This window comes from Synchiropus splendidus, chromosome 5, assembly GCF_027744825.2.
Source record: "Synchiropus splendidus isolate RoL2022-P1 chromosome 5, RoL_Sspl_1.0, whole genome shotgun sequence".
In the NCBI taxonomy this organism is placed as follows: domain Eukaryota; kingdom Metazoa; phylum Chordata; class Actinopteri; order Syngnathiformes; family Callionymidae; genus Synchiropus; species Synchiropus splendidus.
In genome coordinates, this window is record NC_071338.1 from 22,707,351 (window position 1) to 22,734,669 (window position 27,319).

Consider the following 27,319-nt stretch of genomic DNA (forward strand, 5'->3'; position numbering starts at 1 on the left):
TCAGTCACGCACACTTGTCTTCACCCTGAAACACTGCATTCATGACCCTTAGTAAAAGCAAGTGTATTCAAGTCTACTGTGAGTATACTTATTTTATGCTGAAACTGAGGCAGTAATACTTGAAGTTGTTCAAATACAAAGATTTTCATGTTGGGAGCGCCATCTAGCGGGGTCTGAAAATGAGGTTTCATGAAGCCTCATCAACCCATCACTACTTTCTAGTAAACTACTGGCGTATGGTCTAGAGCTTTTTTGTTATACTCAAGTATACTTAATAAAATTAAGATTAAGTGAAGGTAGTGGAAGATACACATGCCGTTATTTTACTTCAAAAGCAGCAGTCTAAAAAGCAGATGATTTACAGCAGCACATATCACTCCAGCTCAGTTCCAGACCCTCTGACAGACCCATGAACAATAAATAGACTAAACTAAATTTTTAACCGGCCCAGTAATCCCTGTGCCCCAGGATGGGCTTTACATTAAAAGTGCAGGAGATGTGTAAAGAAATAACAAGCTGAAGGAACCACTTCCACTTCAGAAGCGGAGAGACAGACGCAGCTCCTATTTTCGTGGAATTCTCTGTTTGGCCACTTTACTGCTCGCCTCTCCCCTGTTTGAGCTGCAGATCTCGTACCCTCACCATCTTACCTTCACACTTCAGCGGCGCCACCATCAATAGATTCTGTTTGATTGCAAATTCATATTTCCATTTAAATGCTGATGGGCTTGAGGATCAGTGTAAATTGGAAAAGCAAACCTATTCTGTTTTCCCCTTGTCCTGTTGTGATGATGTGTTTATGTAGGAGGCATAGATGTTTGCTGCAAAGATTTTCATGAATTTTAAGAGGATCTGAAATTGCAGTGACCAGCATTAAAGTGGATGACATTATGTGAGATGTCAGAGTTAAGCACTGACAGCCTCTAATCGCCAAAAAAAAAGAGTATTACACAGAGGAAATTAACTAATTCAATATGGCAGCGAGCAACACGACAAATATTGGGGCTCATTGGAGACCCCTGGTTCGTATGCAATAAGCAGCGTGCGCAGGGGGGACTCAGATGATTTACTTTGCCTGGCAGAGGACAGTCACCTGTCTTATTGGTCCTTTCCTTTGTGTACTTTAATTATTTTGTGAAGTGAGTTCCGTACATGCATGCGAAGAAAAAAATCGTCAACACGGATGGCCGAGCTCCACAGGCTTTGCGTGTGTTAATGTAAAGAAGACTGGGCTAAACACAGAAAAAGAGGTGCAGCTTGTTGGTAGTGATGCACTGGCGAGGCTTCATGAAACAGTGCCCTCATTTTCAAAGGCAACTAGATGGCATTGCTTCGTGAAGCTTCATGAATCAATCCCTTATAACAGGGTGTGTTTCGCCTCCCTCAAGGCCCATTTATGCGTTACATCTGGATCTGGATACGTTTCCACAAAGCCTACGGATAGAGACCAAACAGAGCAGTAACACCAGAAACCGTGGTGGCAGTGTTGCTGATACTACCCAATACAAGTAGCACTAATGAAACAGGAAGAAGACATAACAAAGTCGGAAATTCTTTTTAGTTTTTTTTAGATTTTAGTGACAGACAGATTGACTTCAATAAATGATGATGATGTTTTCATTGCCATGATCCTGCAGCTGCGCAGCTGTCTGCATGAGGAGAACACGATTTTTATCAAGTTATTGAAGATTACCAGACGATTGACTGATCATTTTTGATAAATCAAGACGTCCATATGACGCAGCTTGTTTCCACTATTTTCTTGTAAAATAAACATAATAACACTCTTTGACTTTTGGCTCTGGAACGCCACATTCTGTTACAGCCATGGCGGAGGCCGTCATCAGTTCATATCTGAGTTGGCAATGACTCGTAGTGTTAAGAAATGATAGAGAAAAAAAGTGGTCAAGCCGATGGTCGTAAATAGGTTTTGGGATCGTGACCCTGGTGTCACCAGACTGATGATGACTTGAGACTACGTAGAGAATACGACACATGTCCACATCAAAATGGTGGTAAGTTATATTAAATCTGAGCGTCTCGCGGCCCACGCGCCCCACGTGTGAAACAAAAAACCTTTTAGTGGCCCTCTAGGGGGCGTTTGCAGCCCAACCATGGGCCAGGGTCTTGTGGTTAAGAGCCATGATGTAAGGGATCGAAATGGCGTAGTGGGGAGAAGAGTTCTTACAATGGATAAACTTCCATGTCTGACACGGCTCTCGGTCATGCATTTGTTGTTTTTTTTTTGTTTGTTTCGTCATAATCGCAGTGTTTCACAAGTCACTGGTCATCGGTTCATTTTCTACAAGCAGTCTCTTCTACTTCACTTTTTTAGCAATATACCTGGTTTTCATTCAGGAGATCTTGCTATCTGCGACCGCCTCGTCTGGTGCCTTTTCGTGCCTTGGCAACCCAAGTTAAATATCTCTTTTGAAATCTGTCGGAAAAGTGTCAAAACTCAGCAGCTTTTAAACCTGAAGAGTTTTATCGGCTCCAGCAGAAGCAAGAAAGTCGTGATGAACCTTGACTTTGTTTGCTTCACTAAGCCAGAGAACAACCCTGAATCACACCTGGACGCCGGCCCTCGGTTGAAAATCTTTTCGTCCAGCAGCTGAGGATCCAAGGACCCATTTTCTTTACTCAATATAAATGACAATGATTTCATAGAATAGTTTTCTTTGATTTGTTTTTTGGAACTGACAGAATGGAAATATTTTTAATAGCTAATTGAGAACTAGATTCCATGTAAGACGAGTGGCACTTTTTTTATTAGGTGAAAGAGAAAAGTTAGGGTTCAACCGGCAGTTGCAGTGATTTTGGGAATGGCAATAGAAATGACAAAAAACAAAGGGATTTCTGATGTAAATATGCCCGATTGATGCTAATTTGAAAACACAATAATTTATGTTTGGTGACTTTTTTTCTGAACACATCTGACTGCATTCATCAAGAGGCGGAGCTAAATGGTTGCCAATGGTCCACTGGCCCCCCGCTGGTGTGGCGGTTCTAGAAACGCGAACAGGGTAACCCCCAGGTCAACATTGTTTGTTAAGCAGCATGTGCTATATAAAAAAAATAAATAAAAAAAAAGATTGTAGGAGTGCTTTTCTGTTCATCATCTGCTGTCACGGTCCTCCCTGGCATGCTTTTAATTTGGTCAGCTACTTCCTGCTCCTGGTTATGTTTTGTCCTCCTTGACAGCGCGGGCGCGATTGGCAGCTGCAACTAATCCTGATGATTGAACCTCCACCTCTTTAGGAGCAGCTGGAGGTAGATGCAGCGCCAGATTGCAAATTTCCCTATATTGTTGTATGGTTTTCACTCCCTTTCTGGCCGCTTTGGATTTTTCAAATTTATGTTCTTTTGTTTTCTAGTCCTCCGTTTCTCATGCCTGACCTATTGTGTTTTTTACTTTTTACACGACTCCCTGGATACTGGTCACTGTGTTTGCTCCTTTGGTTATTTGTTTTGGACTTGGGTTACGTCCCATTTGTGTTGGCTATGCTGTTTTTGTAATAAACCTTGTTTGTGTAATTTTCGTGTCTGCCTCTTACTTCGTGCTCTTGGGTGTCCCTCATTGTCTGAGTCTTCACATCTGCACAGCACTAGTGCTGCCCGCAGCACTAAGGCACTAAGCCAGCAGGTATGTGTATCACCTTTATTGGGACTGGAATATGGGGCACGGGCGATGAGGATGTGCTGAACCTAGGGCCAGTTCACCTCTGAGTCGACGGGGGGTGGGGGATCCTTTGCACAGCGCAAAATGACAACACTCTTCCAGTTAAAGCCAGACCTTAACTGTCGATCAAATAGCACATTTCATCCATGTTTTATTGGATAATGATGAATAAAAAACCTACAAATTCCATTTTTGCCTTTCATATTTTTTTCCTTGTTTCTGGTGAAAGATTATGCCATTTTGAAATGTAGTTTATTAGTTCAATAGTTTTCAGCTGTTATTTTTTGTATTCTTATGCCTCCCATTCTATTTTTGCATTTCTTCTACTTTTGTTTAAGTTACTCTGTTTAGTTAGTATGTTTTTGTTTTTTTCCCGACAAAACATTTCTGGCTCCGCCTCTTACTTCATCACAGGTCTTTTTGAAATAAATGAAGACCACTCTCTCCTTTTAATGCTTAGAAAAATATGGATGTTTATTAGACCCTTCTTTAACAAACATTATAATCCATTTCATGAAGCTCAATTCCTCTGATGTTAATGGAACACAGTCTACATCCAAGTATGAACAGTGGTACATCTGCTATTAACAAAACATTCATTCACTCCTCCTCCCCCACGGTTTGCAAAGACGCACAGTATAGTAATAATTGATCCTGTCAAATACTTGGTTAAGTGGGTTTCTATTCTGAACTCACAAAACAGTGATCATTTATAGCTGATTTTTTTTTTTTCTATTGAAAACATACTAATAGAAAGTCGGTCCCGTTCAGTTCGGACTTTCCCATGTTAGTGCTTCTAAATTAGCTTATTTACAATCGTCTACTTGAAGCAATAAATAAAAATTCTGCCATTGCTTTGATAACAAAACAAGCTAGCCATCACAATTCAGAAACTTAAAAAAGAACATACATATAGATATATATAGTTTTTCATTGATTGTGCTTTATAACCCACAAAACCGATTGTTTTTCGGAAATGGACCGTTTGACAGAGGCACCAGTCGCGAGTGCTAACATCCATTTCAGTTTCTCTCAATGAGATTCTACAGAGCTGTGAGTTGGGCAGAGCATGTCGCTTTGAATCCATGTATCTATATATTTATAAGTTCTGGTTCGTCACCTGTAGCGGCACCACAGGAGGTATTTAGTTCAACCATGCAAAGCCCTTTGAGAGTCGTCAGTAAAGGTCACAGAGTTGAGTTATTGGACAAAGGGCGTATAGAAAGGTTTTGAAAACACACAGTTGCTGTTTCATTTTTAAAATGCACAGAAAACAATTCAAACAATTAAGAAGGTGGAAATAATAGTTGACCAAAAAGCTTGAAAATACTACATGTCCCCCTTCCATGATGCTCTGTATGTATTGTACAGTGTCGCTTGTTGTCCCGGTCTCTTACAGTAAGCTAATGGATGATCTTGGTCCTGGAAAGGTGGATTTTGCAGGAACCTCAGTCAAAGAAAGTGAATTCCCAACCTGTTTGCTTTAATAGAAGGCCAGTGTGTCGTTCACCACCCGAGCCCGGCACTAACCATCTCTCTGTGAGGCTCTGGTGGACCCACGCTGATACTACACAGTAACCTCAGTCTTGCTCCCTGTGCGGTAGTGTTGTGGTTGCTGTGGCTGCTGGTGGTGCTGTGGGACATAGTGGAGCTGCTCCACAGTGTGAGTCCGTCTAGAGGCAAATGCTTGCCTTTTAGAAGTAGTCTGGTTCAATGCTAGCGTGTTGGAGTGCGGTGTGCTCCCGCTGGCCTGTGCGCCACCGCCTCCTCCACCGCCACTGTTGTTTGAAGCAGTGGGGTGAGAGTGCATTTTGGTCATCTTGTAGCGATCCATAAGGGGCGTGGTTGGGATAAACACATCTGTGTGGGAGATGGCTCGGGACATTGACTTGTCGCTGCCGTAAAACCCACCAGAGATGCTGCTGACCATGCCGCGCTTCAGTGACATCATCAGTTTGTCAGGCGAGAGCAGTGGATCTTGGGACAGAAGGCGGTCTTGTGAGTACAGGCGTTCTTGTGAATAGAGGCGGTCTTGAGAGTAGTGGCGGTCCTTAGGATAGAGGTGATCTTGGGACAGTAATCTGTCCTTAGAGTACACTCGGTCTTTGGAGTACAGACGGTCTTGCGAGGTGTAGCGGTCCTGCGGAAGGAGGCGTTCCTGCGATCGAAGGCGTTCGGCTGACAGGAGCTGTTCATCCGAGAGAATCCGGCCCCCGTACGGGGACACGCCGTTGGATGACATGTTGTAATCAGGCTGTGGGGTCCTATGAGGGGACAAGACACGGTCTTGCGACATAGCCCTCTGAACTCGACGGGGCCTCTGCCTTTGTTGGGATGGCTGCTGGGAGGACTGTGACTGAGAAGGCGCCTGGGAGATGGTGGACTGTGGCGGCTGGCTCTGATGCGGCTGCTGCGGTTCCCTATGCTGAAAAACAAAGGAAAAGAATATATTATTGAACCACCATTTTCTTACTTATAAAATTCTTACAAAACATGCCATGACTTCGATACCCTGCTTGGTGCGTCAGTAATTCTGTGTTATATGGTCTTCAAAGGTCTTAGAAACGTCTGATATAATGTGCTTTGGGTGGTTTACCTAATGTAAACCCAAGAAGAACATTGTTTAGCGTCTTAGCATTTTGCTAGCTACATCACGTAAACAAAGGAACATACGCTTTGTACCGCAACATAGTAGGACTAATTGAGCTTCATGAAGCAGAGCCCTCATTTTCAGAGCTCCGTAGGTGGTGCTCTTAGTTTAAAAAGGGTGTGGGGTTTCCTTGAACTAGTTCATCATAGCCAATGACTATAGAACAGAGTGTCACCACCAAGTCAATCCGACCAAATCGCTTTACCAGTAAAATACAACAGAGTTGTGTATTTTCAGCTCACTGCTGTCATATAGTTCAAGGTGAAGTCAAGTCCATGCAGACAAAGCTTTGAATCACATTCTACTCTGAAGCGTCAACATGACAACAGAGCCGATACGCCGACACCGACAGACAGAAGTCAGTATTCTGTGTTGCATTAGGTTATCATTTGTATAAAGTTCCCCCTCTTGCAGCATTTTCTGACGCCGTGGGCAGTGCCCTCATCGGACCACCCAAACGTAAAAACAGGATATGGTGGTCGTACAACAGTCGTGGGCAATCAAAGGGGTTCAGGTTCAGCTTTCCTTTCCAACCAGCAGGACAAGCTGTGACAACCAACTGATGACAGTGTTCAGCAACCTCATATCTGAAGCTGTGAGCTGCATGGGTTGGAACAAAAACCAGCGCCACCTCGCCTCTTTGAGGAACGGCTTGAACACGCCTGGGACACCACTCCAATAGTTCCACTCTTGAAATACAAGAAGATTGAGTCAAGCCCTTGACATGGAAGGTGATTCATATAGTATATAAAGTGCCATTGGAAGTGTGGTAATGTTGAAAGCTTAGGACCCCCATGGTTCCTCATTCTAACTCCACTGTTTCATGAAGCGTCATCAGCCAATCACTTCCAATGGACTGTGACATGATCGTCGATAGTGTCTTAAGAGTGGGAATGTATTGATCACAACCACAAATAGATTAGATTACATGAGAGAAGATATTGACTTATGGAGGCTTTCCACACACAAGTTTGAGACTGTACTCACTTGGTCCTGGCTCATTTTCAGAACATGTAAGGGAAGAGTGCCTCTTGCAGCGAGGTCTGGCAGGTGGCGCTTGCGAGTGTAGTAATCGTCAACTTCTTTATCTGCTGCAAAGGAGAGAAGAAAGAACACAAACAATTTGTGAAATGGCGAGAGTCAAACTTTTAATTGGCAGCACAAGAGTGCAGAGGACTCGTTTCACATCCCCGTGGTGACCATCGCGACATGCCAGGCACGACAACTCTCTTCATCTGGAATTCAAGAGGAAGCTGTGAGGGAAATCTTTTGAAAAGTTTGTGAGAGAATCGGTCATGATTGTCATGTGAGAAGGATGGAAGCATCTCAAATTGGCATGCTGGAAAGTTGGCTTGGTTATTGTGACATTTGACACCATGGTTTGAAGTCGACCTGACGTATGGTTGAACCCTTCAACAGACAATAAATACATGCATATAGACGCACAAGGAAGACAGGAGTAGAGTTTCGTCAACAGACAATCAAGAAACATCATGCTAGTGATACTGTAGCATGCTTGACATATTCTCACTTCCAATTTGGCCAAAAATAAAGTATTGGACTGGAGGAAATTATTTCACAAAGTTACAGATAATTCTATTGTGTGCTAACGTCACAGCGAAAATGGGCTGCAGTTCTGGAGACAATCCAAGTCAGGTCAAAAGGTGAGGTTGCGGGTGTCCAACCGGTCCTCAAGGGCCGCGGTGGGTGCAGGTTTCTGTTTCAACCAGTGCCCACACGGCTTCACCGATCAGATGTCAGAAGAATGTGACCGGTTATACTGTGTGTGCTTGAGGGGTTGGAACAAAGACCTGCACCCACTTTCTGGAACACTTTGGACACTCATGGCGTCGGTAAACCACCCCAGTTAGTTAGGGTACATCCCACCGAATTCATGCCTACAGAAAATCTCTCACATCATGGCCTGGTTTTGACATCAGGAAGGTGAAAAAAATAAGGCAACTCACAAAGGACAATTTGGAAAGTGAGAGCCTGCTGCTTCAAAACGTTACAAAAAAAAACCAAAAATGCTTGTCAGACCAAGTGATACAACATGAATTATTCAGGAATGAAAACATTTTTGGTAAAATGGTTGTCCTTTTCTTATTATTCATAACATCAGCACAGGGGCGAACAATGTTTCCATCAACATTACCTCCTTACTTTAGATCGAAAGTTTGTTATCTCTTTCAGTAACAGCCGCATGAATTTGTCCATCTGTCAACATTGTACTCCGCCAAAGTCTCCTTGAGCGAAGATCCAGCGCTGATTGATGGAAATTGTTTCATTATGAGAAATAATAAAGAAAAGAGACGTCCTTCTCTTAACCAGACCTGTGCGGGACTGCGGAAACAATTCCGAGTCGTTTGTGGCGTACACTGAGCTCCCCGCTTTTCTTCGGTTTGACACCAATTTGCATTAATATGCGCTCGTATTCCTGTCTTTTGTGAAGCCAACAATAAAAATCTCTTATCTTCACTGCAGCATAAGCCAACATGATATATCAGTGTGCAGACACGTTGGCTAGCAATAAGCAACTGGAAGCCTTTTGTCTGTTTTCTCTAACAAATAATTTGCATCGGAAGCAAAAAGAGAAGTTGACGAAAGTACAACGCCTTCAGACAGTTCCGTATTTTTACACCCCTCTGCTTCTGGGCAATGCTCTCTTATACGATTTGGTTTCTTCCATTGTCCGCGGCAGATATTATGTAAATACTCACAATATTCCCTCAAGCAAGCGCGACCAACAACAGTTTAATCTCTGAAGCCGTTTGGCCCTTTTGTTTGAGATGGTGCCCAAAAGCTAAAAGCTGGATTCAGTGTGGGAGAGAGAGAATGAGTTGTAGATTGTCATCCTTGGCTTTGACTGTGAGCCAGCAGTAAAGTAGGCCGGGCATGGAAGAAATTACACATGCCTGAAGGACTGTTTGCTTTTCTTAGACAATGCCATGAGATCATTACACTGCAGAAATCCAGCCGAGCTGGGATAAATCGATACTAATCCCGGCTGGGCACAATAACACTTTGTATGAGCAGAAAGAGAAATGGAGGTTGTAGGCCAGCTCAGAATTTTAGTTATTATTTCTTTGACATGATTAGGCTGGTATCAGCAGAAATTATTGTACCGGCAAGAAGTCCGTTTTCGCAAGTTCAAGAACCTTTTTTTTCCTCATAGAAAAAAACAAATTTCACTGATGCATGCCTTGATTCATCTCCGCAGTAAAAGCTTCGAGTCACTTGGTTGTCGCGGTCAGGAGTCACACTTTAATGCAGTATTCTCATCATGCAGTTCACCAGGGCAGGGAGTCTAACTCTTGCATTGTGCAGCGAACTTGGACCTACTGAGTTTCTTCAGGGACGAGAACCGGTTGAGGTCGGCTTTGACGGCCGCCTCGTAGGAGGGTGGCAGGTGAGACAGGCTCTGGAAGGAGCGTGAGAAAGACAGGTCGTAGGGCTCCGTCTGCGAGGTCAGGATGCCGCTTATCCGATTGCTTTCTAGAGACACATACATACATATACAGAGACAGAAGAGGGAAGAAAAAAATAGAAATGGGAAGGCTGACTATTGTTGTCCAACACCCTGCCCAGTGTGGGAAGGATGAGAAGACCTTGGAAGACCACCTGCTGACAATAAAGGGTCAGTTGGATGCTACATTGGAGAAGCTGGAGTTTTACTTGTGCAAACATTTCCTGAAGGTGAGATTAGTTTTATAATACTTCATCACCATTAAAGTAGAAGTCGCGTTACAGGTTTGGGTTCTGCAATGCTAGTTCAGCCTGAAACATCTTCGACACTACAGTAACTATGCATAGATTTGTGTGAAAAGGTTTTCATTTTTTTAATGATCATGTTGACATCTAGTTTCGAGTAAGTGCCGGTCCAGTCAGAAACAGAGTTGGTCACATGCACAAGGTCTGTGTTGAATAGGCCTTTCATTCACACAGAATTTTATTGAAACACTTATGTTGACACTTATGTGTCAACTTGCAAGCCACTTGAATACACTCATTATTGACGCCTTAGGACTGAGAATATGTTCTTATTTGCTATTAATTTCTACCACCAATTAACCTTTTTTTTTTATTATGGAGAGTGTCACGCCACAAAATCTGTATACAAGTAACATCCTACTTATGACTGGGATTGGTTCTGAGTCGAATGCTATTCAAAATGGTCGACGCGAGGGTTATAGGTTCTACTGTAGTGGTAGATCGCTGTGTGACAGTGAGATGCTGGGATACTGTGCTGCCATAAATGTCGTACGTGTCGCCGGCTGGCTGCCATTATTGTCATACACATTGTCGGGCTGCTATGTCCTACGGTGCCTGACATTGAATAAAAAAAAAAAAAAAAAGCATCTGCTGGCCGTGGTCGTAAGTACGAGGTTACTTGTTATAAGTATTCATACATATGATATGTCTGGGTGATGCTTCTGCAAAGCTGAATATTTACTGTGCCAGTGAATTCAAAAATATTTAGGAAAGGATTCACTGTATTTACTTGACTGTTTACCTTGAAGAAGTGGTTGCATTTTTAAAACTCCAACTTAGGTGGCGGATGGGGGACGAAGATTGCTACATCAGGTATTTTGAGGTTTTTGCTTGTGACTGACTGGACAAAGATTCTGACAGAAAAGGGAGGTGAAGAAGACGAAACGCACCATATGTGATGGTCAGTCACAAACAGGGAAGGGATCACAACCTGGACCAGATGTCTTTGACATGACATGACCTCAGCGACTACTTTTTATTCCCACATTTCCCTTTTGCTCGCCTCACAAATGCAGAGAAGTTGTCTCCTTCGCTGCTGTCTTCCACGCTCTGTCAATCTTATCTGCCCTACCATGCTGCCTCTGACTGTCCCGCTTAATTCTTTCTTGTCCTTTTAGAATTCCCTCTCTCATTTTCCTTTTCGCTTATACTCTATCTGGCCTTCCCCAGCGAACAGTGTCTGTCACGCAGTGCGGAGCAGCAGACATGGGTGCGGCTCAAGAGGAGTCTTCAATAAATGGATAAAAATAGGGCTTTAGTAACTGCTGCAGGATGGAGCGAGGGGAAAGGAGGAGAGATGTAGATAAGAAAATGCTTTAAAGGATAAACGGAGAAACAAGGAACAAAAATAAAAAAAAATACTGGGACACAAAGCTTGCTGGATGGGGATGGCAGGGGAAATTCTTTGGGCTCCCGGAAGCTATGTAAGGTTGCAAAGGTGTGAACCGTTTTGGAGACACGTCCACATTCATAAATCTGATAAAATAAGCACTTTCGCTTGTAAAATCATATGTTACAAATCCACACTGTATTTTAAAAATTGTAAGGCTGGATGATTCATATAGCCATGCTTGTTTGGAAATGATTCAGGGTTTGTTCAGCTTCTCAAACTGCGACTGATTATTAGTATTTAAAACAGAAGTTCTGTGGCAGGCGGCAATATGGACGTGATATGTTGCACTTCCGGTTGTTGACAGAGTGGACTGTTTAAACATCAATGGCCAGAGATAAATGAGAATGAGGAAACAAAGCAAAAGGAACACTAAACATGTGCGTGGGCATTTGTTGCATACTTTTCAACGACACTTCGGCGCATATCTTTTGCCCTTTAATTTTAGCTATAGAGAATGGGACTCTCTCATTGGCCCCTGCATAGTAGGTTGACAGGCAATAAAATATCAACAAATTCAGTTGTATAGATTTTAGTACGTAACAAATGTTTTCTTATTTTCCAATTTATTTATCAGAAGGAACGCGGCCTGAACTGCATTTTAAAATCCTAACAGGAAAGAATATGCACTTTGGCTTTTAAGAGGAGTGATGAATTCTAATGGTCCTGTCAGTGTGGAGAGGTATATTTATGTACAGAAGTTAAGAAGATTCTGACACACAGCCAATCAAAAGGGAACGGATAGTGCGAATTTAAGCAAGAAGCTCCAGAAATGATCTAGACATATGAGCTCTCTTAAGAGAATGATGGCACACAGAGCCAGTATTCACAATCTCCTTGCCAATAAACCCTCCAAAACTGGGCATTATGTAGCATAGCATCTGTTCAGACAAACATCGAATAGCCATTGAGGGGTTCAGAATTTAATGTCGATCAACATTTGAATCTGTCTCAACATATAATGCCAACCACTCTCTTATAGTCAAGCAACACAATTTGGTTTTGACTTGGCTTTGAGTCAGAAGATACAGATTATCCTGCATCCATATTCTTTTACTCCATCTTGCAACAGCAATTGTTCAGCAGTCTGTGTATTGCTTGCCAGTCCGTGGAAATGTATTTTTGCTTTCACTATTGATTCCTTCCATTTTTTGTTTGTTTGTTCTTACATTATATGAAACAATATATGCATTTGTAAATGTGATGCTTGTTTTCAGATTTTGTTCAAAAAGAAAATGGTTTTGATCATCATTGTTATTGGGTGTATCAGCATGAGAGGCCCAGGAACCACAGTGAGGAAAAAGATAACAATGAGATTCAGGAACATATTTTATGTCTAGGATGGAGGTTGCCCCCCCAGACTTTTTCAACTCAGCACGCAAAGGAGGGATACAGACCTAATGGGTCTACATTGAGGGTTTGCTTGGGTCAATGGCTCACTATCACAGAATGCACCAGCAACTGTCTGGCTATGGTTAACTTGAAAATGCTAACCTCTACCAAAAATGAGAAAAAAAGGTGGCATACAATGCAGGAGTCCAAATGAAAGCGAGCAAAAGTAAGAGTAGAAGGAAGAAAGAAGAAAAGGATCAGGAATCAGGATTGCCCTGAGAGTTGAGTAGATGGTGGTGGTGTCTGTTATCCGTGGCGTGATGGTGAAGGTGGCAAAGGAAAGTGTTGCAGTGAGAAGACATGGAAGAAAATCAGGATAATGTGTGGTCGAGTTCACGAGGCTCAGCATATTGTTATGAGCTCAAATGTTCTTGGTACGAGTTGAAAGCCATCATACTGCTGTCCAATGCCACAGGAAAAACTACTTGTATTATAGTGAAAGAGAGTATGCATTTCTTAAATCATAGGCTGCAAAAATGGCAACCAAAATGCCAGTTTACCTACCATTGAGGAATGGACTGAAATATGTTCCTTATGAATAGTATTTTGGCGATCATGTTGCAGGAGTGTAAGCTGTGAAAGGGACCCCAACCCAGGACACACACTAAATAATTTTCATCTCTGAAACATTTGGAACATGAGAGGGAAGCACAGACACAGTGGTGGGAGTCTAGCGTGTGTCACTTTCCTAAGGGAGTAATGGATGATTGTACACTAAAGTCAATAGGTGTCTGTATAACTTACCACGTCGCAAAGATCGGTGAGCTACCAAAACCAAATGAGAAACAAGTATTTCAGAGACATGTTGATGGAGAGAGAGAAGCACAAGCTACTGCACAATAATGAAAGTCACACTTCAGTCCGGGGACCGTCCATGTTGGCTTGTCTATTAAATCACACTCGTTTCAAAAGTGGGTTCGCCGAGGCCACTGGGTTTCTCATGGTTGTGGACCTGATCAAAAACATTTTGTGCAGAAATTTTTGAGGCTTTCACCAGACTTTTGATCAAAGTCTGTTAGATGTACGGCTGAAATGGATTTTTCATGCATCTCCGAGGCATCGCTCTGCTGTTGTGATCTGCTTATCTCTCGCCCGAGCCCCCTGCCTCTTTCTCTCGCTACCTATTTAATACATTTAAAATAAAACCTGAGGTCAATTACGGCTGTTTAGTGCACGTGGACTGCACGTTTACTGAACAGATGGTGCATCTAAGCTTTTTGAATTAAACAGAAGAGACATTGTAAAGATCAGAGTGAACGAATGAAAGAGACACTCAGCATTCCGCTCATGTCCTTCTTTTTTTTCCCTTTCATCTGCCTTTTTTCTAACTCTACGCTGCATCCTCAGCCAACCCTCTCTTCATGTGTGCCAGGTTGCAACCACGGGAATGTTTGCAGAGAAAGGGAGAAAACCTTTTTGGTATTACAACTTCACCAAGGTTGCATCAGGTTACAGGAAAGTTTCAGACACCCGAGAAGCGCCCGGTGGCTACCAGCTATTTGGTTTTCACTTGGGCCTGGAGCCAAGATGCTGTTAGGGGAATTAGTGACCTCAACTTTTTTGGTTGTCTCCACCACTTTTATCGGACCATCAACTAAGAGCTTCAAGGCACCTCTGAGGACCATTTTGAGACCATTGGGCCAAATTAATTATAGAAAGAGGTTAAATCTTGCAAAAGAACTTGAATATAAAGAGACAAATCAGAAATTACAGACCAGTGGAACAGTCTGGGTGCCATTGCTCATAAATAGCACTGACCCACTCCAAGTGAGGAAATGACTCCATCAGAGGTGCCATTTGCTAGTTCTGCCCATAACCAGAACTTCCTGCACAGAATTGTGATACAAAATGTCCCAGCCTTTTTAGCCATAATGTGACTCCGATGTCTCCACTGAGCTACACCAAATACCTAGGAATACTAGCGTCACATGGATGAAGGAAGACCAGCACTTGGTTCACGAGTAGAAAAGATGAAATAGCAAATGGAATTGGTTCACTGTCTGCTGTAATGTGGGAATTGTGTGGCTGAGGTCAAAGATTATTCGCGTTACTGAACTCACATTTTTATCAAGAATATTCCACTTTTCCACTTGTGGTATCTGGCACTGGTGGGATTTTAGCCATTTGCCAAGTTGCCTAATTTAGCGTTGTAGTACTCTAGATAGGTCTTGCTTTCGAGACCGGTCTCAACATAATTTTTTTCAGGTCTCGGTCTCGTCTTGGTCTCCAATGCATTTTCGCGGAGTCTTGTCTTGTCAGACTTGGGATTTCTATTCAAGACCAGTCGAGGTGGAAAGAGAAAACTGTCATAATTGGTAAAAGGTAAAGTATAAAGTATAACTGGTAAAAGAAGGATTCTGGGTTTTTTTTTCATTTAGTTTTGTTGTTTGTTTTTTGTGTTTTTTCTTTGATATTTATCCGGGGTCTCAAACTGATCCAAAGAGGACCACAGTCAGTTTTTGTTGCTCAAACAAAAGCCATTCACATCCATTAAGTTTGAGGGACAACGTCTAGTTGTTTAAGGGTCTATATCAAAGTCATTTAAGGTTGTTTTGCAAAGCAAAAAAGCAAAAATAAATACAAAACGAAGGTATTCTATTGATTCCTATGATTGGTAGAGTAGACATCGATCATACCATACCAACAGCGTTTCTTACCAACCAGTAGGCACAGGAGGAGCCTACTGGCCCATATGAATGGGTTGTATATACAGTAGTCTGACAACCACCCATTCAATTGAACGATCAGATCTGCATGGGGTAACTTGCCCACTAAATTTGGTGACTTTGAGTTTAGCCACCCAAGCATGAAACATTTTAGCTAACCAAATGTTGGTTTTTGCTGGTTGGTCTTTTTGTGTTTTCCATTCCATTAGAACCCTTGACATTAAATTATTGTGCAGTTTTGAAACATTGAAATGATGTTAAAGCATAAACATAGTCGAGTGGGTGCGCAAAACAACAGACTGGAAGACGGGTGAAGAAAAAGCAGAGGCCAAAACTGTTCAAAATGGGGACAGTATTAGCTGAAAGTAGTGCAAGTGATCACCTATTTCCACTCCCACTCCTTGTGCCCCGCACCCGCTAGATTTTCTTACCATTTTTAGGTGTGCGTGTGGGGCTACCTAAAGCCACATGGTTATAGTTGTGCTGATGGGTACCTGCAATGACAAAAGCAACGGAAATGGGGTTCAGTGTTAATGAGAGAAGCTCTGTATCGGTCAAAATACAGAGTGTTAGCAGCAAAAAGGGCAGCGAACAAATGGATATGTCATTGGGAAACATTTCTGGCAAATGCTCTTATTCGCTGATGTAAACAACCTGGCAGTGATTCAATATGGATGAAATATGAGTTTAATGTTCTCCGATGACAAAGATGGGAACAAAATAAATAATGCTGAATGAGGGATTAGTGTTCGCAGCATTCCCTTGTAACACACACCAATGGCATGTCAGTGCAAAAAAAGACAAAGTTGAAAGAAAGGAATCCAAGTCACTGTTGTATTTTTGACAGGAGGTCAGCCATGTGACTTGTTTACTAACACGTGTGGAGGGCTGGAGATTTGCAGGTACAACCTGCAAAACGCGGCTACCATTAATTCCACAATATAAAGCGCACCGGAATATTAGCCCCACCCACTAAATTTGAAAAGGAAACTTGATGCATAAGCCACACCGGCGTCCAGATTGGAGACTGACTCATGAAACAAACATAGCAATGTTCACTGAATCATGAACATCTTTTATTTACATTACAGCACTAAAGGCCACTGTTTTTGCCTGTGTGAACAACGTTAAAAAATTTGCAGCTTATTGTCAGTGAATTACGGTAATAAAACACATTGTGTCTTTCATGCTTTGCCAAGTCCAGAGAGTAGCATAAGGTAGCATACCGTGGTGATGGAATGATGAGGCTTCATGAAACCGTGTTTTTTTTTGCTTATTAAGTGACCCTCTCCATTTAAAAATAAGTTTTATTTCAATAGTTGTTCAAATCCAAAAATTTTCAAGTTGTGAGTGCCATCTGGTGGTCATTAAAACGGAGGATACTGTTTCATGAAGCCTCATAAGTCCTTCACTAGCATAAGTATTTTTCCCACCCGGAGAATTGCTGGATAGCACTCAAGCCTTGAAAAACTGTAAAATAATCCCAAAGTCATAAACAAGAAAGCAAGCGATAAATCTATGAAACTGCATTTTTGTCTTACCAGAAAATGAAAAAAATGTAAGTAAATGCTGCAAAAGGCCTACATGCTATTACATGCTATTTTACCGCTGCTTTACATTTTATTTTTTATTTTGTGAGCAGACGTGTTTGCGTGCTTCAACACACATAAACCATGGAAATAAATATACCCCATAACATTATTAAATGATTACATCAACATGTGTCCACGTGCACCTAACTGACACAAGCAGACAGGACCTTCAGGAGATGCAACAATGCCATCTGCACTCATCACGGTGTGCTGCCGAGGAACATCATCGTAGAGATGTGCAGCCAAGAGTTTGACAAGAGTTTAGTGTTGGACTCTATAGTGCAGTTCAACACTGAATGAATTTGGCAGTTAGTTCACCTGTCCTTTTCTCAGCCGCAGGGACACACACTGTCCAAAACCACCAGCCAACAGTGGAGGAGAATGGAAAATAACAGCTATGTTCTTCATTGAAAATCTGTACTCTTTAGTTGTCCCAATGTCTGCATTTGCCTTGATGTCAATTACACAAGAAGCTTTGAACAATTGCAAGCAAGTTGGGGGCAAATCATTTGATCCACCTGGTCAAGTCATATGCAATATATTTTGCATGACTGTAAAAACAAGACGAGTGCAGGTCATCAACACCTCTTTATCTTCCTCTCGCCTTATTAGTTGACCTCCTCAGAAACGCCAGCCTGTTCATGCCTGTCAAATCCACAAGTTATTTCACGTGTTATATCACCTCTTCCCTAAATCCCCTTCCCTAGCCCGCAGTAACATTCTTTAATATTTACAAAATCCACGGACTCAACAGCAAATCCCTCAATACCCCTTTACAGAGCCGTATTTGGACTCCATCCCAAACTGCAGTCTGCGAAGGTGGTTTTCCTCCCCTTGCTGCAGCCGAGCCCCTCTCACCTACGCACATGCTCACACACACGAACATACAGGTTTGTATCTCTATCTTTGTTAGGACTAGTCAATGCAATAATACTTTCTCCAGTCTCTCTCCCAAAGTCTAACCATCCAACACAAATGGCTAACCTTAAACAGGAGTTGGAACCAAACGTAAACCTATTTATCATGACCTTGTCACTTTTGTCTTCTCCTTCAAATTGAGACTTGGATTTGTGGGTTCCGGTCCCGACCACAATGCAAGGTCCCCACAAATAAGGATAAACCAGGTACACCTCTACAAAGATCCACACGTACACACATTTTATAAACATGATTCTTCTCTGAGCTTTGATCCAACCAACATACTAATACAAACTCCGATACACCTGGAACAAACCCAGGGAAATCACTTTACTTGTTTTTACACCCACAACCATTTGGTCAAAAACAAAGGCCATGCATGTGTTTGGAAAATAAATAAATAGAGCAGATTATTGAGAGCTGGAACAGCATCTGTTATTTGATGCAGCTGGATTATTACTATTATTTAATTTGGCTTTTTCTCCAAAAGTTATGATTCACTAAACAAATGGACGTTCTAATCTTTCACTTAAAGATCTGCACTCTTTCCTGCTAGAATTATTTCTTGATTTTATTATCATTTACATGTATTTTATACCTGGCTAATCCGATAATAATTTATTCCTATTCAATAACTAGACAGGTATTGAAGGGAGCGCAAAGTTTTTATCCAATAAAATTCCAACATTTAACTCATTGAGTGCTGGGTACATGAGGTTTCATGACACAGTATAGAAGGGTTGATGACACCATGAAACAGCCTCACATCATTTCTGAACCAAAAGTGCCATCTAGTGGCCTCTCAAAATCATGACACTGGTTCATCAGCCGTCTCATGCTGTTTCATGATACCTCATCTGCCAGTCACTACGAATGGTATTAGTTTTACAGCGTTCTGACCACATTTACAATACAATACAAAACAATTCTTGTGAATAAAGAAAATGTTCAAGATGACTCCACAGAATCTTATATAGAGCGCCACCAAAATCCAGCCTCAACTCCCAGCCAATCCTTAAAGTTTAACTGAAACATTTTCATCTCTTTTCAAGCTATTCTGTATACAAACGTTCCTGAGCACACACTGCAAGACTGGCTGACTTACACATGAAAACCTGTTTGGTCCAGCTACCTTCTTTTGCTCCACCGTAATGAGCACAGTTAAATGAGCAGCAAGAGTCGACCAGGGACACAGGAACACTTTAATTTCAATTCAGAGAACATCCAAGCGTTCCTTTGCATCACATCTCTCTGTTCCAAGGGTGCAGAGGTGTTATTGTCTGAGAGAGAAAAGGGTCCACTGCAGTGTGGAGGTGGTTTAGTTGAAGAATGAGGCTATTACTGACCACTCAGTTAAGGACAGTAAATGGTTACTTTAGAAAGTGTGTTTAACAACATGACTTCGTATGTGAGAAGAAGCTGGTAGAGACCTTGTCGTAAAGTGTGATGTTCATTTTCTGTCTGCTGCGGTGCCTGTTAAAAAATGCATTAGTGGCAGTTGCTGAAACATCCATTTACATCTGTCACAAAGAGGAGAGGGAGGCCCGGTGCGCACGTCACGGCTTTCAATATTTGCTCTGTGTGTGGAGATGGATGGGACGTGTCTGTGAGTGTGTCCCTTCATCACTTTTCGTTCATTCAAATGCTTAACAGTGAGTCACAAAGTAGAGATTATTTGAGTTCACGCACGCCTAAGCGGATATGTTCAATCTAGTCTGATATAAACACACGTCAGTAACCACATCCATCAATCTGGCTGTCAAACATCCACCAAAAATACCTTCAAAACAGCACAAATACTTTTATTCTGTCTGAGTTGATGTTCAGAAACGGCTCCCCTGTCATATCCCCAGGTAAACAGCCTTTTAGTTCAGCGTTAACTGAATCATCTGTTTGAAACATTCGGGGCCAGTTTGCAGTGATCACTGAAATAAATGACCAGAACTACATGAAAATGAGTCCAAGTTACTTTGAAAAAAAATGGTGGAGTACGGCCATTTAAATATCAGAGACTGTGTGTACTGGTTTTCAACTGTTTGAAGAGACAAAAATGCATGAAGGCACTTGGCCAGGCCTTGTTCAGCACCAAGGACAGCACTCAACTCACTGTTTTTACAGGGCTTGAGCAGCAAAAATGACAGAAAACAGGAGAGAACAAACAAAAAACAGTCATATATTAGAAGTCCCCAGCTCATGCATGATTATGTTACAATGTTTAACACAAGACTCTGTTGTTGATGAGTGCTGTAGTACTGGCAAGCCATCCTCGCTCCCATGACATCATACATTGATGCTAAGCAAGTGGATTTTTGCATCTTAAACACAACGCTTAAGGTTGCCTTCAGTGTCACTATCTGAATCAAAAGTCAATTTTCGAATGCATTTGAACTCAGTCTCAAGATTTCTGATGAAGGCATTTCGAGACCAAGAGAGTAGACAATAGTATATAGCATCAGCCTGGTGTCACACTAGGACTGACCACACCCCCTCTACAATGCAGATGAAGACCACTGAAGACGCTTGGATTCAATAACCATACAGCCCCAAGTGTATCGCAATATGACAGAAAAACACTAGTAATTTGTATATGCAATGGAAATGTTGTTGACATTGGTACTTGAAAGAAAGATATTGCTGTGGTACCTACTTACGTAACCTACCTACGTAAAAAAACAGTGCATGAATATGTTTCATCAAATTGAGTATATTTTGTTTAAATAATAATAATAGGAATAATAATTATAATTCATGTTGCCACTATTTTTGGTTCCTGGAGTACAAGGCTTGACAACGAGCGCATAAATACTACTACTGCAAATATTTCACAGACCAGCCTGGTCCATTCTCACATGCCATTAAAAAACAGATGTCAGCCATTGATCTGCCCTCTCTGCAGCATTTGTCAGTGGCAGTAAACCCTCTCCACTTCATCACAAATCCATGGACAGAGAGTTCAGCGTTTTTATACCTGAGATGGAACTATGCCCCACCATCTTTGCTGGAAATGCCAGAGTAAAGTGGCATCCCTTTGTTAATAATGGAAAGTGAAATATGATTGAATGTTGTGGATTACAGGCAGCTCAGAGATGCTACTGATCCATGATGTCTTTGCTGGTTTCTCAGGGAAATATGTCTGTCACATTACCGGCATCTTTCAGTGGTCTTTCAGAGATGCCTCGGCAGCTGCCGATGCCAGAAATTGTGCTGCTTATGTGAATCCAAACAAGCTCTGTGTCAACGTACGAATGAGGGATTTTTTTTTCTCACTACAGTCAGTGCACTCTGATGTGCAACACATACACATTGTTTCTACACACCGTTCCTTCGGAACATGCGAAATAGAGACACCATTTCTATGTGATAAATAGCAGACGGCAGATGGTGATTTTTTTTAATTTGCATTTTCTCGTCCTTGAACATGTAATTGCATCAATAAAAGAATGCAAAAACAAACAAACAAACAAAAAAAAATATCTACATCAATGTACTCAGATTTCAACTTTGGATCTTGGACAATTCAAATCAAGAAGTGATGTAATTCCAAACCACCGACCCCTGAAATGCAGCCTAAATCAAGTGCCAAGACTTTCATGAGTCAAACTTTATGATCATAAACTGTCAGAGGGGAACACTGTGTTTTGATGGACTGGAGTATCAGTGGTCCAACTATATTTTAACAACAAAGGAAGAAACTTTTTATTGTAGTTTGACAATCGTGTGTCATCATTAAAAAGTTTAAAAGGACTTTATAAGAACCAAGACACGGACCACTACTTTTCAAGAACTTTTGTCTCAATCTGGCGGTTTCCTCTGGAAGGCCGGTGTCCGAAGAGACGGCCGCAGCTGAGGAGAAGCATAAAACTTTTAGCTCATTAAGAGCCTGGACGGCCTTGTTCAGCAATCTCTCTGTAATCTAGGGACTAATTAACTCTGTTCAAGAGCAGGACCCGGCCCGAGCCGGCCCGAATATCTTTCGGCAGGACATCACTCTCCAAACTGCCTTGAGCTGACGTTGCAAAATAACTTTCATTTACAGAGTCAAATCCCCAGAGTGGCTACACAGAACTAGTTGTCAAAGATGAAAAGCTTGACAGTGAGAGGCGGCGCTGCCAGGACAGACAGGTGACCTGCGGCACTGGACGTCTCTGCATGGGCTCCTGTGGAACCCAGGAGAAGCAGGGAATGTGCCATCACAAATGTGCGATTCATACGTCTAAATAAAAACAACAGTCTAATTCATTACAGGGTATATGAGGAATTAATTGTGATTCATTCTTCATATATACATGATAATAATAATACTAAAGTTAATATTTCATCAAGAATGGCCTCATTTTAGTTGAATCTGTAAACATACAGTAGCTTTAAACATCAGGGTGGACGTGCCTCAGATGAATCTCTTGGCCGCGTGAGGTGCTGAAGTTTTGAGGCTTTAACCACTCTAACCATCAATTGATCTAAAAATACAATATCATCAGTTGCTTCTTTGGCATTGAATGTTAATAAAAAAAAATGAAAAAAAAGTTAAATTAATTAATAAAAGTTATGATATGACAAAAAGCAAAATAGCAGTCATTCATCCTGAAAAAAAATTTAAAAAAAACATAATGTTGGTGGTCAATAAATGTGATGCAGCGAGAAACACTTCAATGTCTCATCGTTCTGAATGAGTCACTGAGGCTTGGTCAGAATTGTGGAATCTCAAAAAAAAATCACAATTATTTTTGTATTTATCTGTCAAAAGTGATAAATTCAGGGCAGGAAAAACGCACGCAGTCTCGGACAATCCTAATATCTGCACTTTCAGACGTAATTGAAGTAATATTTCATCACCATAAATACGTGAAAATATGGTTATTTCGGTTGTGAAATTTTGAGCTCAACTACATGGACCTTCTCGCTCATCGTCACGCAGTTAATCTACACATCCCAATTTGTTTTCTTCAACGCGGCATTAAACGGACTGGCTAATTCACTGACTGATCATGATCGACACGCTCTTCGGAGAACGGGGGGAGAGGGGGACGAGGAGGGGGGTTTAACCGTGGGACTAAATTACTAAGTAAATTTTGCCTATATCCGTGTTGATGATTGCAGCTGTGAGTTTGTCAGATGGTGTCAGCCGGATGACGGGTCCACGGGGGAAGCAGTCGCCGGTCTCAGGCGTTATCCTCCTGCAGTTGCCGTTCATTACTCATATTTAATTTCACGACCCTTATAACGCCTCTCTCGGTAGCCAGTTTGCATAATAGGATCCAGATGGCGCACAAGTGACTCAGTAATCTGACATTTGTTGTGGTGCTTTTTCTCTTTTTCACACATCCATACATCATGTTCACATATAGCACACAGGGGAGGCATGTGGAGGCAACAGAACAAAGCCAGCCAAGGTTAACTAAGCATTTGCCGAATCAATTGCTCCTGCATGCCGGAAGGGACGAGGCAAACCAGGGGATGATTGATTTCCTGCTACGTGGGGTCTGTCAAAACCGTTTAACAGATTGTCAGTCATACGTTTGAGTCGCAGTTCTGCTTGGTGTGACCAAGATAATATTGGTTATACGCTGATGGTTGTTGTGCATCATCTCCATCCCGACATCCACTTTCAGGTGCTTATCACAGGTGGTCAAAAGTTCACGCTGAAAACTCACATTCTATCGCTGGAACTTGGCGTTTAACATGCATTTTAATGGTCAGATTTTGGCCTGACTAGGGCAATAATTCAGTTTTCTAGATGGTCATGTAGCCGTCACTCACATTTGCCTGATGTCCTCACCCAGACCTTCACAGTGGGTCAAAGTTTCAGTCACTAGTAAAGGTTTCTGACTATAGATGGCGGGAGGTGAAGCATTTTCCAAAAGGACAAAAAGCGTTTTCAAATGATATATTGGAACCTACAACAATTAATTCGAAAAATTAATCTAAGAATACAATTAGTGAAACAGTCATATCCAACAAGTCTGGCCTTGAAGGTAAGGTATTGTTTGTAAGGTTAGTAGTTTGGAGACCCCTTAGAAAAGTATGTTGATCTCTGATGGTAAAAAGATATTATGCCTTATATTTAAAACAAACATGATATCGTCTAACAGTGCGTTCACATCAACCAGCCGGTTTCTATCAACCAAAGCGACTTCTTCCACGTCACAAGTCGCGCAGTGAAAAAGTAGACTTGAGTCAACATGGCGAAACGGAGAGGCAGAAATGTAGCCCGTTATTTGGAGTGGAAGTATTATAATGCAAAAAGAAATTGGGTTTTGGGTGCTTGAAACACGCAACGGCTGCGACCATGTCACCTCAAACGTGTCACACCAACACCCAGTGACACAAGAGTACAGTTGCAGCGTAACCACTTTATAACTAGTAGTTTCCACTGTCCACAACAAACGCATATAAACCTGGGCAAGTGGGACCATGCACTCATGCTTTGTATGCTGTGTTTTATAAATAAATGGCCATCTCAGTGTTTGCTCAGTCATCTACACCCTTATCTACTGCCTTTCCTGTCTCAACCATTTAAACAGGATTCCATCCCAAATCTGGCTCAGCATCAGCTTGGCGCAGCAGGTGTGAACATGCAGATATATTTTCTTTGAAAGCGCGGATGTGATATAAATGCTGGAGGAACCGGATATCCTTCAAAGACAAAGACAGCAGAAAGAGATCGGACTGGATGTGAAGTCCAAATACTGGTATCTCTCTGAGACACATGACTGGGGGGACGGGATAAGGAGTGGGTGGTACCTAAAAACACAGTAGGCAGAACATAAAATGAGAGAAAAGACAGATCGGACAAGAAGATGTATTAAAACAGTGGATGTAGTGGACCACTGGGATGAAAACTGCAGTATGGGCCAGTGACCACACCGCAGCCCCCTAGCCGTCTGCCTCCACACCACCCACCCGACATCTATTAGAGAGCCTTCCTCGCCTCTGTGCTCCACTCTCCGCACGACATGCCTCTCTAAAACCAACAGCCCTGCCATCCCATTAGCCCTGCCAAGTGGAGCTGTTGAAGTTTTGAAAGACCCAGAGGAGGTGGAGCTGGTGGTGGTGGAGAGGGTACAGAGGGCACAGCATGTGTGTGTGTGTGACAGGTATGAATGTGGATATCTCTCTCCCACTGTCTCGGATGACAGCCTGGCGACACCAGCACACCCCTGCTCTCTTTTGGTAGCAAGAGGACGAGGAAAAGGGGAACCACTATGGGCTTGACATTTAACAACTGACAAAGACTGTTCACATTTAACCGCTTAATGTTAACTGCCATAATAGCCTCGATTCTCTCAGGTTATTGGGGGGCGGGATGTTTAAAGCTCTTGGCCGCCGGATAGAAGTATCCGCCGCACAGATGGGAGGAGGAGAAGGAACGCTAATAATAATGCTTAAACATGTGGCTAATTTTAGCTTCACCTTGACGATGAGTCAGAGTTTCAGCTTCAAGGTTTCAGCTTAAGTATGAAAAGCCAACCAGCATACATTCCTTCATCACAGCAGCAGTTTGATCATGATCTTCATCCTTCTTTTATTGTCAACTTCCTGCTAAAAGTCACAGTGACGTCTTGCATGTTACCTCCGCAAGAGACGTAATCGTGATTTTCAGCTGTCACTCTGTTAAAAAAAAAAAAGGGAGCGGTGTTGGAGGGGCCTCCCAAAACAGTGAATATTTTTGTTTGAAATATTCAGGCCATGTTTAAAAATGATAAACATTTTGGTTCCGTAGCCCTGTCACAATAGCTGGTCGTAACATTGTCAACAAACGATATTGTCCTCCACATTATTTTGAATAAAGTACATCCTTCTTTGTTTGTATTTATCATCGCTATTTACCATTGTAGGCAAAATGACTATTAAAGATCCTCAAAATGTCTTTTAAAAATACAATCATGCTTGTTTGGGCATGTTTGTTTTGATGTTTTTGCTGCTTTTGTTGTCACCGTGTTCAAATAAAATCGACATTCTGGTCCACATTGTTGTGCTCACCTCACACATTACTGATGGTAAAATATTCCCACAACAGAGATGTGGCATTTGGCTCTGTGGTCATGTTTCCTTTCCTCCATTTATTTCCACAAAGATTACAGCATCTTGTGTTGGTCCTCTCGGGTCTCGCTAACTTGCTGGACTACAAGACTGACTCTGAACTGACCGACAAGGAGGTTCACTCTGTTCATACGGCACAAATACGACCGATGAGGTGTCTGATATCATGGGCAGAGTGAACTCAGCCACTGTGCTGTTGTTAGGAGAGACGAGGAAATCAAACAAGCTAACATACACAGGTGAATTAATCAAAGGAACCAAGGTTATTTTTCATTATTGTATGATCAACTGACTTACTTGATATCGTGTTAAGTTCATAAATAAATACACCTGAATTAAAACATAAACTTAAAAAAAAAAAACTTTCCAGTGTTTTGAATAAAGGTACATCCCTTGTGGTTTAAAAAAAAACGGAAAAAAAAAACCTCAGTAATAATAAAAGGCAATTGCCGATGTAGAAGGATAAAGGTTAAGTCAAAATCTTGTTCTTGTCTATAAAGGAATCATCACGATGAATGGAGAGATGTGTCCCTGACAAGGTCAGCAGCCTCACACAATCATTCAGAGAGCAGGTGCTGAAAGCTTTTCCTGTCATTGAAACATTTTGTGCCATCGCTGCTCGACATAACAACACAAGAACCCTGACCCTGAATCGGATGACGAAACAATGCGTGTATATTTGCTCTGAATGGAGTGTTCCAATGAAGCGATGCAAACGTCGTAATAAACGTAGTCGATAACGCGGAAACCCTGAGCAAGTTGCCATGGCAGGGCTGCCAACTTATGAAGGTTAGACCAATGAGAATGACGGAGACCTGGATCTATCACTAGTGACGGCTCATAGAGTCCTGAAGAGTTGATGAGGTTTCATGAAATGGTGTCGTGAAATTCAGAGGCCACAAGATGGCACTGTCTGCTGCAAAATTAACTTTTCAAGTGAAATGTTTATGCAGTTCAAGCTATTACATGGCAGGTAAAAATCCCCTCCCGGGCCAGATTCTGGCCCCGGGCCTGAGTTCGACACGAGCATTTGTGTTGTAGTCAAGACTACCTAACCTGAGACCAAGTTAAGTCCAAGCCCAATGAGGGGCAAGACCAAGACAGAGACCAAACTGAATACAGAACATGCCAGAAGGTTGTTCAGATGGTAGCATTTGAGTTCTGGATCTACTTTGGAAAAAAATGTCCACTGTTTGTCTTGCAGTGAGAAATACATTTCTC

The 27,319-nt window shown here is 42.0% G+C and overlaps 1 protein-coding gene across 11 annotated transcripts in view; it reads right to left on the minus strand.

Moving 5' to 3' along the window:
• Positions 1-4,139: 4,139 nt before the first annotated feature.
• The window catches only part of LOC128758466 (protein shisa-6), an 81,043-nt gene continuing 57,863 nt past the window's right edge, over positions 4,140-27,319 (minus strand). For 2 of the 11 annotated variants that reach the window (XM_053864412.1, XM_053864410.1), the window contains 5 exons: positions 15,980-16,042; positions 13,627-13,647; positions 9,672-9,824; positions 7,317-7,420; positions 4,140-6,104 (listed from right to left, as the gene is read on the minus strand). In XM_053864412.1, the coding sequence (XP_053720387.1) occupies positions 5,247-6,104; positions 7,317-7,420; positions 9,672-9,824; positions 13,627-13,647; positions 15,980-16,042 (1,199 nt within the window). In that variant the 3' untranslated portion in view covers positions 4,140-5,246. The remainder of the gene's footprint in view (positions 6,105-7,316; positions 7,421-9,671; positions 9,825-13,626; positions 13,648-15,979; positions 16,043-27,319) is intronic. The other 9 variants (XM_053864413.1, XM_053864411.1, XM_053864417.1 and 6 more) reach the window with 6 other exon arrangements.